The sequence below is a fragment of the Rhinoraja longicauda genome, chromosome 1 (genome assembly GCF_053455715.1).
Source record: "Rhinoraja longicauda isolate Sanriku21f chromosome 1, sRhiLon1.1, whole genome shotgun sequence".
Classification (NCBI taxonomy): domain Eukaryota; kingdom Metazoa; phylum Chordata; class Chondrichthyes; order Rajiformes; family Arhynchobatidae; genus Rhinoraja; species Rhinoraja longicauda.
Window position 1 is genome coordinate 108142937 of NC_135953.1, and position 16474 is coordinate 108159410.

A 16474-nucleotide genomic window follows, 5' to 3' on the forward strand; every position below is an offset into this window, starting at 1 on the left:
CCTCTCTGTATGTCTATGTCTGTCTCCTTATCTGTATTTATCTACCCTTTTGTGCTTTTATATGGTTGTGTATGTGTTAGTGGTGTTTGAGAGAGATATATGCATTCCTGTTACCATCAGCCTCCCAACTAAGATAGCTGGCAACTTGCACCAGATAAATCTATAGATTACATTAATCAAAAAGCATAAAGTGGTTGACAAATTTCCTGGTTAATTGAACAAATCATAAGTTAAATGCAAACAATTGTTGCAGATTACTAACATTGTCATGCATAAGCAGAACTATGAGAATTGCTATAAAGGTCTGCTGTATGTGAGAAACATTGAAATAAATGAACATATATCATCAAAATTGAAGTATATAATTGTCTTGTTTGACTTTGATACTTTAAAGGAGGTTCTAGTAATTGATAGAACATAGAACATAGACATGCAGAACAAGAACAGGCCCTTCGGCCTACAATGTCTGTGCCAAACATAATGCAATAGACCATCACTTATCCACCTGCACACAGCCCATATCCCTCCATTTCCAGCATATCCATATGCCTCATCCATTAACGTACATGCTTCAACCACCACTCCTGGCTGCACGTTCCAGGCACTCACCAACCTCTGCGTAATAAAACATGCCCCGCACATCTCCTTTAAACCATGCCCCCCTTATCTTAAAGCTATGTTCCTCTTATATTTGATTTTTCTATCCTGGGAAAAAAGTTATGGCTGTCTACCCAATCTATATCAAAATAATTTGCACTCATTAGCTGGGCACTCTGGGTGCATGATTCCTGTTCTTTAGGCTATGGTACTCTGATTTCCATTTTGGTTCGTGACTTATGCAACAGAAGGTGCACCAATCACCATATTGGGAAAGGTACTATCATACTAGTACCAATGGCTCTTTTATAAAATGATTACTTAGACAGGTACATGGATAAGATAGGTTTCGAGGGATATGGGCCAAACGCAGGCAGGTGGGACTAGGGTAGATGGGACATGTTGTTTGGTGTGGCCATGTTGGGCCGATGGGCCTGTTTCCAAGCTGTATGACTCAATGACTTGCAAAGTAAATAGATTATGAAAGTAGGAAAAAAAAATAGATCATGAAAGTAGGAAAAGAAAAGTAGGGAGCTCCCCCTAACCCTATTCGTAACAAGGATAGAGTTCCCCTTGTCCTCCGCTCAGTCTGTCTTAACCAACCTGATCTCCCGGTTACTCAGCACTTCAACTCCCCCTCCCATTCCCAATCTGACCTTTCTGTCCTGGTCCTCCTCCATTTTCAGAGTGAGGCCCAGCGCAAATTGTAGGAACAGCACCTCATATTTCGCTTAGGTAGTTTACACCCCAGTGGTATGAACATTGACTTCTCTAACTTCAGATAGTCTCTGCTTTCCTTCTCTATCCCCACCCCTTCCCAGTTCTCCCACTAGTCTTCCGTCTCCGACTACATCCTATCTTTGTCCCGCCCCCTCCACTGACATCAGTCTGAAGAAGGATCTCGACCCGAATCGTCACCCATTCCTTCTCTCCAGAGATGCTACCTGACCCACTGAGTTACTCCAGCATTTTGTGTCTACCTTAGATTATGAAAGTGTTCAACTCTCCTTTGTCACCAGGTCTGCTGGACTGAACCTGTAGCTGTAGCTGGCTTAGAAATCCATTTACACAACTATAAACAAATGATGCTGTTAGTTGAAAATTGGCATAATCCAGGGAGGAGTTCTTTTGTACATAATCTTGACTGCATTGAGTCCATTTGGAAACTGATCTTGACATTCTGTTGCTTTTTCATGCACTCTGGCATAATTTTCCACGTTTCCAACTCCCATAGATGATATCGACAGTAGTACAACATGCAGACTTAATGTCCAGTGAGATTATCAACCTCCCTAGTGTGAAAAACTGCATGTTTTATTCATTTACGGAACAAATAGCTTTACTAACCATTTTAGGAGAGACTTGACAGAAGTATGTACAATTATGAGAGGTGTAGATAGGATCAACAGCTAGAACCCTTTATCCCAGGATGGCAATGTCCTACACTAGAAGGCATAACCATAAGGTGATAGGAGGGAATGCTTATTGGAGATGTGTGGGGCATGCTTTTTATACAGAGAGTGATGAGGGCCTTGCTAGGGGTTGTGGTGGAGGCAGATATGATAGTGGTGTTTCAAAGGCTTAAGGCAGGCACATGGAAGTGCAGGGAATAGAGGGATATTGATCATGTAAAGACAGATGAGATCAGTCTAATTTGGCATCGTGTTCGGCACAGACACCGTGGGCTAAAGGGCCCATTCCCAAGCTATACTCTTCTATGTTTATTTTAAAGTCACATTATTGAAAAGGACAACACTCAAATTGAGTACTTTGTCTTTTCTGAGACATGTGATGGCTTTCTGCATGTGCATAGATTACTTTGCCCATGGAGTTTAATGACATGGTCACTCTTGGCTTCATGATTATTCCAACCTACTGATGCTCATGTCTACCACATCCTACGGTTCACTGCTCAATGCTGCATTAGGAGGGTCATCTAAATTCCATGCGCAAGGAGTGGAGATTTTATCAGCCTTTCAGCTCAGAGAGTAGACAGAGAGGACAAGCGTTCACTGATTGTACTCCAGTCCCTGACAACCTCCTGCTAGGATAGAAATGTTGACATTGGTGAACATTAATCAAACTTAACAGCCATTAATTGTGGGAAACCTATTCTTGAATGCATGCCCACTGTGGGAGATCTTCTCTTATGTGTCATGGTGCACCAGTCATTGAAAGCAAGCGTGCAGGTGCAGCAGGCAGTGAAGAAAGCGAATGGTATGTTGGCATTCATAGCAAGAGGATTTGAGTTTAGGAGCAGGGAGGTTCTACTGCAGTTGGACAGGGCATTGGTGAGACCACACCTGGAGTATTGTGTGCAGTTTTGGTCTCCTAATCTGAGGAAAGACGTTCTTGCCTTAGAGGGAGTACAGAGAAGGTTCACCAGATTGATCCCTGGGATGGCGGGACTTTCATATGAAGAAAGACTGGATAGACTAGGCTTGTACTCGCTGGAATTTAGAAGACTGAGGGGGGATCTTATTGAAACATATAAAATTCTTAAGGGGTTGGAGAGGCTAGATGCGGGAAGATTGTTCCCGATGTTGGGGAAGTCCAGAACCAGGGGTCACAGCTTAAGGATAAGGGGGAAGTCTTTTAGGACCGAGATGAGAAAACATTTCTTCACACAGAGAGTGGTGAGTCTGTGGAATTCTCTGCCACAGAAGGTAGTTGAGGCCAGTTCATTGGCTATATTTAAGAGGGAATTAGATGTGGCCCTTGTGGCTAAAGGGATCAGGGGGTATGGAGAGAAGGCAGGTACAGGTTTCTGAGCTGGATGATCAGCCATGATCATATTGAATGGCGGTGCAGGCTCGAAGGGCCGAATGACCTACTCCTGCACCTATTTTCTATGTTTTTATGTTTCTATACCTGCTTTACGTTATTTAACTAATGTTGCTGACTCTTTCTCCTTGCCTGTTTGTGAGATTTCATTTATTTAGTGGCCATTTGGTCCAATGCCAACATTGACCTCTTTTCCGTTACATCTTTGCTGGGGAGTTCTACCATAGTATAATAATGGTTTGCAAGTTGCCCTGTTCTTTGTAATTTTGGGGTTTAATTCACACTGCAATAAAGATCAGAAAAGATCAACAAAACTTATTTTCACATCCATATCTTAATCATTTTACAAAATTGTATAAGATCAGGTAGTTTTCTACAGATGGTATTATTAATAGGAGGGTATGAACTGTATTTGCATTTTGTCACTAGGTCAGTGCAATAGGTCATAAGGTCATAAGTGATAGCAGAATTAGGCCATTCGGCCCATCAAGTCTACTCCGCCATTTGATCATGGCTGATCAATCTCTCCCTCCTAACCCCATTCCTCTGTCTTCTCCCTATAGTCCCTGACACCCGTACTAATTAAGAATATATCTATCTCTGACTTAAAAATATCCATTGACTTGGCCTCCACAGCCTTCTGTGACAAAGAATTCCACAGATTCACCACCCTCTGACTAAAGAATAGAATTGGTGTGTGAACTAAGCATTAGTTTAGTTTAGTTGGTTTAGTTTATTTTATTTTCACCTATTCTGAGGTACAGTGAAAATTTTTCAGTTGCGTGCTATCCAGTCAGTGGAAAGACTACACATGATTACAATCGAGCCATCCACTGTGTGCAAATATAGGGTAAAGGGAATAACGTGTAGTGCAAGATAAAGTCCAATAAAGTCTGATTAAAGATAGTCCGAGGGTATCCAATGAGGCAGATGTTAGCTCAGGTCCACCCTCTAGTTGTTCATAGGATTGTTCAGTTGCCTGATAACAGCTGGGAAGAATGTCCCTGAATCTGGAGGAAATTGTGGTGATTATCCAATTGGATTTTAAGTGTTAACATTTTTCGTTGATATCTCATTGTTGGCTTGAAAAGATTGAAAATGTTAATGGTACAAGGAAAGAAAATAATGCTGGAAACTAAATGCTAAAATGCATAAAAGCATTGTGGATAAATTACGAAATGAACAACCTCAGTACATTCCTTCCAATCCCTCCAAATCTGAAATAAAAATCGGGTGGCAGGAATGGCAATTTTGAAAAATCTCACCTGTATCACTAATATGCATAAAGGAAGGAAATTTGTCATTGTTACTTGATCTGACCCATATGTGACACTGGATCCAAGGCAACATAGATGATGACTTTTGGCTGAAATGCCCATACAGCCATTGAGTTAAGAAAATTATATGGATAGGATATGTTTAGAGGGATATGGGTGAAACACAGGCAGGTGGGACTAATGTTTGTGGGGCATTAGGTCAGTGTGGGAATTTGGGTTGATGGGCCTGTTCCCACGCTGTGTACATCTATGACTCTATGAAATTGGGGATGAGCAATAAACACTAGCCCAGCAGGCAATGCTCACAATCAATCAATGAAAATGTCTTTAAAACTCCAAGACGTTTTAAGTATTGTAAAATATTACTATAGTGTTTTGAGTAAAAATTCTGATACAAATCTGTTCACTAATAAGAAAACAATGCACAAGAACTCACAACTACAATATTTGTCAAATTTATAGTGCTATAGTTCGTAAAAGCATAAATGATGGAGTTACTGTTTTCAGCTGAAAGGCTCTTAGGCCAAGGCTAGATAACCATTCCATAGTACTGCCGTAATGGTTGATTGAAAGCTTCAAATTTAACTAGTACACCAAAGCTTATCTTTATTCTACCTGTTGTGCATGTAGTTAAAATCAGGTATCAAGTGTTGCATTAGATCGATTTCCACTATTTTGTCTCCCAGGTTTACAGATAAATAAACTATATTTTCATTTAGTTACCAGGTCAAAACAGTAGGAGTATTGATGTGTGAACTAAGCATTAGATAAATTGTGGAAATATCCATTTGGATTTTACCTGTCAAACTTTTGTTAGGGTAGACAGTCAGAACGTTTTTCAAAGGATGGAAAATCAAATACCAGAGAGCACAGGGTTAAGCTGAGAGGGGTAAAGTTTAAAGGAGATGTGCGGGACACGTTTTTTACACAGAGAGTGGTGAGTGTTTGTAAACAGATGCCAGGGGCGGTGGGAGAGGCAATTATGATAGTGGCTTTTAAAAGACTTCTGGATAGGGAGATGCATGTGCAGGGAATGGAGAGATATGGATTATGTTCAGACAGGTAAGAGTTGGTCTTGGCATCATATTCGGCATAAACATTGTGGGCTGAAGGGCCTGTACTGTGCTGTACTATTCTTTGTTCTCCATTCCATAATTCTATGTTTGGCAGATTGTGAGACCATTCACTGCAGATAGGTATCCGCCTCAAAAATATGAAAAACACCAGTAATCCTTGTTAGATCAGTGCACTTGCCTTTGAATGTGCTCTGCTGTTGTTGTGAGTCATTTGTTTTTGCTTCATAATAAATTGCTTTTTTCTTATTCGTGTATGTCGAAAACCACATAAACGTGCTAATGAGATCAAGGGGGAGGTCAGCGTGTTCCCTGTGAACATTGCGCTGTGAGAACATGGGGCCCAGAAATGTGTGCCAAACTGGAAAGACTCAAACAACAGCTTAAAAAAAATTCTCTGGCCCTAATAAAACAAAAACGGTATATATGAAAACAGCCCTGAATAAAAGCTTATTGCCAAGGGGCTGGTTCAAGTTATATTTGTTTTTATTGCTTTGGTTCCTGGGACTTTTTTAGTGCTTTCGAGTCACAATTGGCAATTAAGTTTGATTTCCTCAGAAAATGAAATCACTCCTGCTGCTGTGGCTTTGCATAAATGTAATTAAGTAAAATTATGTTATCGCCTCCACAGGTTCCTTTAGGGAGTACTGGATAGATCACTGCAGAACTGGTAAACAATTTTATCCGTGCTTGTAGAGCCTAACAGGAGATCCTTAAAGGGACTATTGGAGACGACTGTTAAAAAAAATCTCCAATTAAGCATAGCATTTAATATTACATTCCATCTCCAGATCCAAGCTTTAGAGACGACATAGTGCTCCTTGTTATTTTATATTTCAGTTGGCAGTTTTCACTAGAAATAAATCCCATTTGCAGAATGTAAAGCCAATTCCACAATTCATCGTCCAAGAATTTAATTTGGATTAGCTGTGGTCTGAGGCTGTATGACTCATTTGTGCCCACAGTTCATTGTTACTTTAATAGGACCCTGGGACTTAGTGCAACAATGCCTAGCATGCAGAACTTCTGTTTCACAATCTAGATAGGCTTTAAGCTACAAAGCTAAGTTCATATCTGAGGGATCAAAGAAAAGAATATAAATTAATATCTGTTTAATATGCCACAAAAATTGCATTCCTGAAAATTTCCTATAATATATTTTTGTAGCTACATATATGGTGAAATTTCATTTTGCCGTTTAACCCAGCAACGGTTCAGTTTTAAAATTCTCTACTTAGGGATAGGTTTGTTATTGCCATGTGTTTTGAGGTGCAATGAAAACCTTTGTTTTGCTACCCAAACAGATCAGATATATCATACATAAATACATTCAAGTCAAACTCAAATACAACAGCTAGAGCAAAGGGGAAGATATGGAATGCTGAAGATAGTTCTCAGCATTGAAGTGCATGAATTCCTATGCCTCTTCCAAAATCCAATGTCCTCAATGGCATAGAGAAGAATAGGACAGTATCTTAGCTCATGGAAGGACTGTTTAGAAGGCTAATAACAGAGGGGAAGAAGCTGTTCCTCAGTCTGGTGGTGCACACTTTCAAGGTTCTGTATTTTCAGCCAGATGTGAGTAGGGAGACGTAGGAGTGGCCAGGGTGGGACAAGTATTTGATTATGTTGGCTGCTTGTCCAAGGCAGCGTAAGATATAGATGGAGTCAATGGTAGGAAATCTGGTCTGTGTAATACACTGGGATACATCTACAATTTCTTGCAGTCTTGGGCAGAGCTGTTCCCAAACCAAGCTTTGTAAGAGTCACTGAAGAGATGCTGAATTTCAAGAAGTAGAGGTGGTAATGTATCTTCTTAGCTGTCGTATCAATGTGGTTGGTCCACGACAAATAATTGGTAATATTAATGCCAAGGAACTAGAAGCTTTCAACCAATTCCACTTCTGCACCATTGATGCTAATTGGGGCATGTACTCCACCATGCTTCATGAGACTTTGCTGATATTGAGGGAGAGGTTATTGCCCTGACAACCGGTCATTAAGTTCTCTATCTCCTTCCTGTACTCCATTTCATAATTGTTTGTGATTTAGCCCACCACAGTGGTGTTGACTGCAAACTTATAGATGGAATTAGAGCTGAACTAGGCCGTACAGTGATAGTGTGAAGGGAGTATAGTAGGGGACTGAGAACACATCTGTGAAGAGCATCAGTGCTGGGAATTATTGTGGAGGAGGTTTTGTCACCGATCCTCGGTGATTGAACTCTTTGGGTCAGAAAGGCAAGGATCCAGTGGCACAGGGATCACAGCTGATTCCTAGGTCCAAGAGATTGGAGATGAGTTTAGATGGGATTATGATATTGAAGGCAGAGCTATGCTCAATAAATAGGAGTCTAATGAAGGAGTCTTTGTTGTCTGGGTGTTCCAGAGATGGGTTTAGGGCCAGGGAGATGGTGACTGCTGTGGTCGTATTGTGACGGTAAGCAAACTGCAGTGGCTCAAGGACTGGCTGGGAGGCTGGATTAAGGTTTCAAGGTCAGTTTATTTTCACATGTACCAATTAAGGTACAGCGAAATTTGAGTTACCATACAGCTGCACTAAGTGAAAAGCAACAAGACACACAACCACATAAAAGTTAACATAAACATCCACCGGAGTAGATTCCACATTCCTCACTGTGATGGAAGGCAATAAAGTTAAATCTGCTTCCTCTTGTTCTCCCGCTGTCGGGGCAGTCAAACCATCCGCAGTCGGGGCCATCAAATCGAAGCCCTCGTCAGGGTGATCAAAACTCCCACGTCGGGGCGGTTGAAATTCTCTCCGAGTCATGGAGCTCGCGAGTCGGCCTCTTCTTACCAGAGACCCAGGGCTTCACGATGTTAAAGTCCACAGGCCCCGCAGTTGGAGCTTCAATCCCAGGCAAAGGGATCGCAAGCTCCGCGATGTTAAAGTCCCACAGACTCCCGTGGCTTTGAGCGCTGGGTCGGTCTCCAGGAAAGGCCACCAACTCCACGATGTCAGGCCGCAGTGGGGACAGAGATACGACATGGAAAAAAATCACATCTCTGTCGAGGTAAGAGATTGAAAAAAAGTTTCCCCCATCTCCCCCTGCCACCCTGCACATAAAACAATCTAAAGAATACTAAAACATACTTTTTAACACATACTAAAAATAACAAAAAGAAGAAAGGATAGACAGACTATTGTTGAGGCAGTCACTGCAGGTGGCGCCACCCGGTGTTGTGTGCACCATCTCAAAGCAATTCATGATGTTAGAGCCACTGGACGGTAGTCATTGAGGCACTTTAGCTTAGTTTGTTTCAGCACCAGGATGATCGGTCTTTAGGAAGCAGGTAGGAAACTCAGAATGGAGTAGTGAGAGGTTCATGATATCTGCGAATACTTCTGCCAGCTGATCGAAACGTATAAGATTATTAAGGGGTTGTACATGTTAGAGGCAGGAAACATGTTCCCAATGTTGGGGGAGTCCAGAACAAGGGGCCACAGTTTAAGAATAAGGGGTAGGCCATTTAGAACTGAGATGAGGAAAAACTTTTTCAGTCAGAGAGTTGTGAATCTGTGGAATTCTCTGCCTCAGAAGGCAGTGGAGGCCAATTCTCTGAATGCATTCAAGAGAGAGCTGGATAGAGCTCTTAAGGATAGCGGAGTCAGGGGGTATGGGGAGAAGGCAGGAACGGGGTACTGATTGAGAATGATCAGCCATGATCACATTGAATGGCGGTGCTGGCTCGAAGGGCCGAATGGCCTCCTCCTGCACCTATTGTCTATTGTCTATTGATCCACACAGGTCCTGATGATACGGTTAAGGAGGCCATCTGGATCAGTTGCTTTCCACGGATTCACTCTTAGGAAGGCTGATCTTACATCTGCCTCAGTAACTGTTGTTACAGGAGCTCCTGAGACTGGTGAGACGGATAGCATTCTATCACCAACCTTCTATTCAAAGCAAGTGTAGAATGCTTGAAGTTCATCAGGAGGGACGGTTATATGCCATGATACTGCCTGTCTTAGGTTTGTAGCCTGGTATAGCATGCAAACCTTGGTACCAGCTACAGGTATCTGTGTTGTTGCCTCGAGACTCCAGTTTAGTCTGGAATTCCTTCCTGGCAATCTTAATGGCTCCGTGAAGGTCGTAGATAGATTTCTTGCATCGCTCATGATCATTTAACTTGACTACCACAACCAGAGAGCAGTGCTGAACTACTATCTACGTCTTTGATGACCCTCGGACTATCCTTGATCGGACTTTCCTGGCTTTACCTTGCAGTAAAGGTTATTCCCTTATCATGTATCTATACACTGTAAATGGATCGATTGTAATCATGTATTGTCTTTCCGCTGACTGGTTAGCACACAACAAAAGCTTTTCACTGTACCTCGGTACACGTGACAATAAACTAAACTGAACTGATGCTGCAGACTTGGACTTCATCTGGGTGTGGACCTCGCCGTTCATCCATGGTTTCCGCTTGTCTTCTTTGGTACACGTTCCTCTCCAACTTGCACATAAAGTCTGTGACAGCAGTGGCATGTTCATTTAGGTTAGCCGTATATTCCTTGAATACGGACCAGTCCGCTTATTCAATGCAGTCACAAACAGTGTCGTCCATTTCTTCAGACCAACATTTCACTGCTGTCTGTACTCCCTGCATGGAGAACATCAGCTCGTAATTTACTGTAATCTGCTCCCATTTCAATCCAGTAAATCTTACTTCTGTTGCTACATTCACAACACTCTCTTGTGTCTGTGTTTCGCATTATATATTCCTATTATGATATTATTCTTCAAGATCCTCCTTAATACATGCCACTGCATCCATGTTTTTAGTTATCTGTCCAAAAATCTCTTCTTGTGGCTTTGTGATAATACTAGGGTGTGTACAGTGGTGCAGCGGTAGAGTTGCTGCCTTATGGCATCAGACACCTGGGTTCAATCCTGACTACAGGTGCTGTCTGTCTGGAGTTTGGACTTTCTCCCTGTGATGATGTAGGTTTTCTCTAGGTGCTCCGGTTTCCTCCCACACTCCAAAGACTCCAGGTTTATGGGTTCATTGGCTTTGGAAAAAATTGCAAAATTGCCCCAGTGTGTAGGATAGTGTTAGTGTACAGGAGGGTCACTGGTCAGTGTGGACTCGTTGGGCTTGTAACCATGCTGTATCTCTAAAGTCTAAACTCTAATATTCCTGTGAAGTATTTGGGCTACTTTGCTGTTAAGAATGCTAACAAAAAATAATCAAGCTTTTACTGAGATTACATTCTTCCACTGTCGTAAGATTACTCCTGGTAAGAAGCTATAATTATATTGAGATAACTTTGGTAGACCATTTCCATTTTGAATGTTGATATGAGAATTTGTAAGGAAATTTTTTAATTTATGGCCAGATTGTTCAGATACTATATTATTATTATTATTATTATTATTATTATTATTATCAGAATCAGACTGACTCCAGATATTCTTAGCAGTCATTTTGTGCTGAGACTATATTATTATCTGAATCAAATTGTTGCAGACTATATTATTATCAGAGTTAAAATGTATGCAGACTATTATTAGCCATTTCCCGTCTCCAGTTATTTCTTTCTGATTACACTTAGTTTCCCAGCGTATAATGCGCTCGAACATATAACTGTAACTTTGCACATTCTGTTCACATTTCCCTTCCAGTAAATAAGGCTTTGTGTTGCCACGTATTTATCAGAGTATTGTGCCAACATTTCTCATCAAAACTTTTTAAATTATTTATCACCTGATAATTAAATGATCTGGTCACTCGATGGCACCATATCATCCTAACTCATTAAATTGTTTAAAACATGAAAAATGTTGAACTTTCATTCTTTCCCCATGTAATCGACATTTCCTATGTCCAAATTAAGAGTTTGTGGAGAATTTGAAAATGGCTATGCCAAGAACAGTTTTACTTTGAATTGTAGATACAAAGAACTGCAGATGCTAGTTTACAAAATAAAGACACAAGTACAGGAATAACTCAGCACGTCAGGCAGTATCTGTTGAGAACATGCATAGGCAACGTTTTGGGTCAGGACCATTCTTCAGACTGATTTGTAGTATGGGAGGAGAAAGCTGGAAGAGAGATCCTGCTTTGGTCCTGACCCGAAACGCCACGTAGTGAGGTTGGGGATGGCATCAAGCAGGAAATTAGAAATGCGTGCACTAAAGGTGCAGCAGTTATAATGGGTGACTTCAATCTACATATAGATTGGGTGAACCAAACTGGCAGGGGTGCTGAGGAAGAGGATTTCTTGGAATGTTTGAGAGATGGTTTTCTAAACCAACATGTCGAGGAACCAACGAGAGAACAGGCCATTCTAGACTGGGTATTGAGTAATGAGGAAGGATTAGTTAGCAGTCTTGTTGTGCGAAGCCCCTTGGGCAAGAGTGATCATAATATGGTAGAGTTCTTCATTTGGATGGAGAGTGACAAAGTCGATACAGAAACAAGTGTTCTGAACTTAAAGAAAGGTAACTTTGAGGGTATGAGGCGTGAATTGTCCAAGATAGACTGGCGATTGATGCTGAAAGGGTTGACGGTGGACATGCAATGGAAGGCATTTAAAGGTCGCATGGATGAACTACAACAAGTGTTCATCCTAGTTTGGCAAAAGAACAAACCAGGAAAGGTAGTGCATCCATGGCTAACAAGGAAAATCAAGGATAGTATTAAAACAAAAGATGAAGCATACAGATTAGCCAGAAAAAGTAGCATACCAGAGGACTGGGAGAAATTCAGAGTCCAGCAGAGGAGGACAAAGGGCTTAATTAGGAAAGGGAAAATAGATTATGAGGGAAAACTGGCAAGGAACATAAAAACTGACTGCAAAAGCTTTTATAGATATGTCAAGAGAAAAAGATTAGTTAAGACAAATGTAGGTCCCTTGCAGTCGGAAACAGGTGAATTGATCATAGGGAACAAGGAGATGGCAGACCAATTGAACAAATACTTTGGTTCTGTCTTCACTAAGGAAGACATAAACCGTCTGCCGGAAATAGCGGGGGACCGGGGGTGTAATGAGATGGAGGAACTGAGGGAAATGGTGTTAGGTAAATTAAATGGATTAAAGGCAGATAAATCCCCAGGAACAGATAGGCTGCATCCCAGAGTGCTTAAGGAAGTAGCCTCAGAAATAGTGGATGCATTAGTGATAATTTTTCAAAACTCTTTAGATTCTGGAGTAGTTCCTGAGGACTGGAGGGTAGCTAATGTAACCCCACTTTTTAAAAAGGGAGGGAGAGAGAAAACGGGGAATTATAGACCAGTTAGCCTAACATCGGTAGTGGGGAAAATGCTAGAGTCAGTTATTAAAGATGTGATAGCATCACATTTGGAAAGTGGTGAAATCATCGGACAAAGTCAGCATGGATTTACCAAAGGCAAATCATGTCTGACGAATCTTATAGAATTTTTCGAGGATGTAACTAGTAGAGTGGATAAGGGAGAACCAGTCGATGTGTTATATCTGGACTTTCAGAAGGCCTTCGACAAGGTCCCACATAGGAGATTTGTGTACAAACTTAAAGCACACGGTATTGAGGGTTCAGTGTTGAGGTGGATAGAAAATTGGTTGGCGGACAGGAAGCAAAGAGTAGGAATAAACGGGTCCTTTTCAGAATGGCAGGCAGTGACTAGTGGGGTACTGCAAGGCTCAGTGCTGGGACCCCAGTTATTTACAATGTATATTAATGATTTGGACGAGGGAATTGAATGCAACATCTCTAAGTTTGCGGATGACACGAAGCTGGGTGGCAGTGTTAGCTGCGAGGAGGATGCTAGGAGGCTGCAGAGTGACTTGGATAGACTAGGCGAGTGGGCAAATGCATGGCAGATGCAATATAATGTGGATAAATGTGAGGTTATCCACTTTGGCGGCAAGAACAGGAAAGCAGAGTATTACCTGAATGGTGACCGATTGGGAGAAGGGGAGATGCAACGTGACCTGGATGTCATGGTGCACCAGTCATTGAAAGCAAGCATGCAGGTGAAGCAGGCAGTGAAGAAAGTGAATGGTATGTTGGCATTCATAGCAAGAGGATTTGAGTTTAGGAGCAGGGAGGTTCTGCTGCAGTTGTACAGGGCCTTGGTGAGACCGCACCTGGAGTATTGTGTGCAGTTTTGGTCTCCTAACCTGAAAGACGTTCTTGCCTTAGAGGGAGTACAGAGAAGGTTCACCAGATTGATCCCTGGGATGGCGGGACTTTCATATGAGGAAAGACTGGATAGACTGGGCTTGTACTCGCTGGAATTTAGAAGACTGAGGGGGGATCTTATAGAAACATATAAAATTCTTAAGGGGTTGGAGAGGCTAGATGCGGGAAGATTGTTCCCGATGTTGGGGGAGTCCAGAACCAGGGGTCACAGCTTAAGGATAAGGGGGAAGGAAGTCTTTTAGGACCGAAATGAGAAAACATTTCTTCACACAGAGAGTGGTGAGTCTGTGGAATTCTCTGCCACAGAAGGTAGTTGAGGCCAGTTCATTGGCTATATTTAAGAGGGAGTTAGATGTGGCCCTTTTTGCTAAAAGGATCAGGGGGTATGGAGAGAAGGCAGGTACAGGCTACTGAGCTGGATGATCAGCCATGATCATATTGAATGGCGGTGCAGGCTCGAAGGGCCGAATGGCCTACTCCTGCACCTATTTTCTATGTTTCTGTTTCTATTATCCACGTTGCTGGGAGATACTGCCTGACCCGTTCAGTTACTCCTGCACTTGTGTCTCACTTTGAATTGCCCCTGGTTATTTTCATTATATCATTATATCTATTAATGCTATGACTTGACAACTTTATCTTCTAAGTAACTGACTAGGTTCTTTAACACGTAACATGATAGTGCCAGATGAACTTGCATTTCATAGTCAAACCAGGTGTGATTTCATTAATTTCCCAGCATGCATGTAAAGTATTTGATCACCTGCATTAGACAAGATTCAAGAGTGTTTCGTTGTCATATGTACCAACAATGGGTGTACATACAGTATGTGCCAATGCTTACTTGCAGCAGCATAACAGGTTTGTAAGCACAGTACTCATAGATAACATAATGTTTAAAAAAAGGCAATAAATTAAAAAAACAATGCCAGTATAAAATTCCCAAAGTCCATAGTGTAACTAAGATAGTTCATGGTTCCTAGTTTAGTTCATGTTTTGTAGTGTTCAAGGGCCTGATGTTACGAACATTAGTCCCTTACCAGATTTACTTGCTTGAAGACACATTTAAAATGTTTTATAGCTCTCACCTTTTTTTTCTTTTGAGCAAAATGTGTTAATGCACACACGTGTGTGTGTGTGAGTGTAAAGGAATGACCCAAAATAGTTTTTGCAAGTCTCAGACCAGAATATGTTTAAAGTTCACTGTATTAACAGGGTGTTGTTATCTGTGTTAAAATGATCCCAATTTTCATTCCATTTAACCTGGATGGATCAATTACTCTTTCAATTCAAAGGAAGAGATAAAGGTGGACGTGCACAGTCCATCCTCCCCCCACCCTCCCCCACCACCAATCCATATGCCCCCTCCAGCTTTACGTTTCATCCATCCACCTTTTGTTGTCTGAAGAAAGGTTCCAACCCAAAACATCACTTATTCCTTTACTCCAGAGATGCTGCCTGACCCGCTGAGTTACTCCAATAAATATTTGATATATTGCATCTGGTAAACATTTCCTGTTTTTGATAATTACATTCGGTTATCAAACAAACTAAAAACTAAAAAAACTGAGATGTAAGCTACCCAAGCGGAATTTGAGCTGTTGTTCCTCCAGTTTTCATGTGGTAATGGAGACAAGTACAGAAAGGTCGGTATGGGAATGGGGTTCAAATGGTTTGCAACTGAGAGAGGTTAGAAGAAGGTACAATTGATGCAGGCCTGGGACTATGGGAGATTCCTGAAGTAATTGGCCAATTTTTACATTTAGCGTGATTGAACAACAAGAAATTGGGATAATCTGTGCCATTTTGGGAGCACTATGAGTGCTGTTAAAGATCCAAAATGATGCCTGAGGTATTTGTTGGGCAAATCACACTGAACACCCTTTGGTGAGTGCAAGTGTAGCAAAAAATTTGTCAGAGGAATGCCGAGGATGTAAGATCACAATGCAACACTGATTTGCTGCCTTGCTGGAATAGCAAAGCACAACTACTACCACCCAGCCAACACCTTCGCAGCTGGATACAGCCTCAGCAACAAGGGCCCAGCACTGTCTTTAAAAGGATACTCAAGTCGCTAGTGGTTAGTTGTTGATTGATTTTGCTTGGCTCTTGGTATTATCGATAATGTTTCCTTTTTTCAGCTGTTTTGAGTTACCGTAGCCGCAGGAGTTGGCATGGAAAGTGCGTAGGTCGTGGTCATTGCAAGACTCATGCATATACCAGATAGCTCAGACATGGGAGGGTTAGTAAACATCCTCCTTTAAATGCGGCATGATTGGGAGAATGTGCAGATGATATATACATCAGGCCAAATTAATGGCATAGGGAGGAAGGGGAGAATTTCTCTCAACAGGAGTCCATGATAAACTCAACGTGTTTAGAGAATTTGACTGAACTTCAGGCAGGAATTAATGTGACGTATTGCCACTTTAATGAGAGTATTCTTTCTTAAATATGCCACCTATTGCTAACACTTATACAATGTTGGAGCATTGCCAAGTGCTATCGGGGACTGTGAAAATGAACTGTTAGGCATCTAATTCCATTTTGGAATGAACAACCGTAATGCAACATCTCATAATCTACCTTTC

General features: G+C 41.6%; 1 protein-coding gene across 5 annotated transcripts in view; it reads left to right on the forward strand.

The window, feature by feature from the left end:
- Nucleotides 1–16474, forward strand: part of LOC144600287 (serine/threonine-protein kinase 32B-like) — a 187853-nt gene that overhangs the window by 37414 nt on the left and 133965 nt on the right. The window contains exon 1 of one of the 5 annotated variants that reach the window (XM_078411870.1): nucleotides 5634–5720. The exons of the other annotated variants lie outside the window; for them this stretch is intronic. Within the exon in view, the coding sequence (XP_078267996.1) occupies nucleotides 5681–5720 (40 nt within the window). The 5' untranslated portion in view covers nucleotides 5634–5680. Of the gene's footprint in view, nucleotides 1–5633; nucleotides 5721–16474 lie in introns of those variants that run through there. 5 annotated transcript variants of the gene reach the window in all.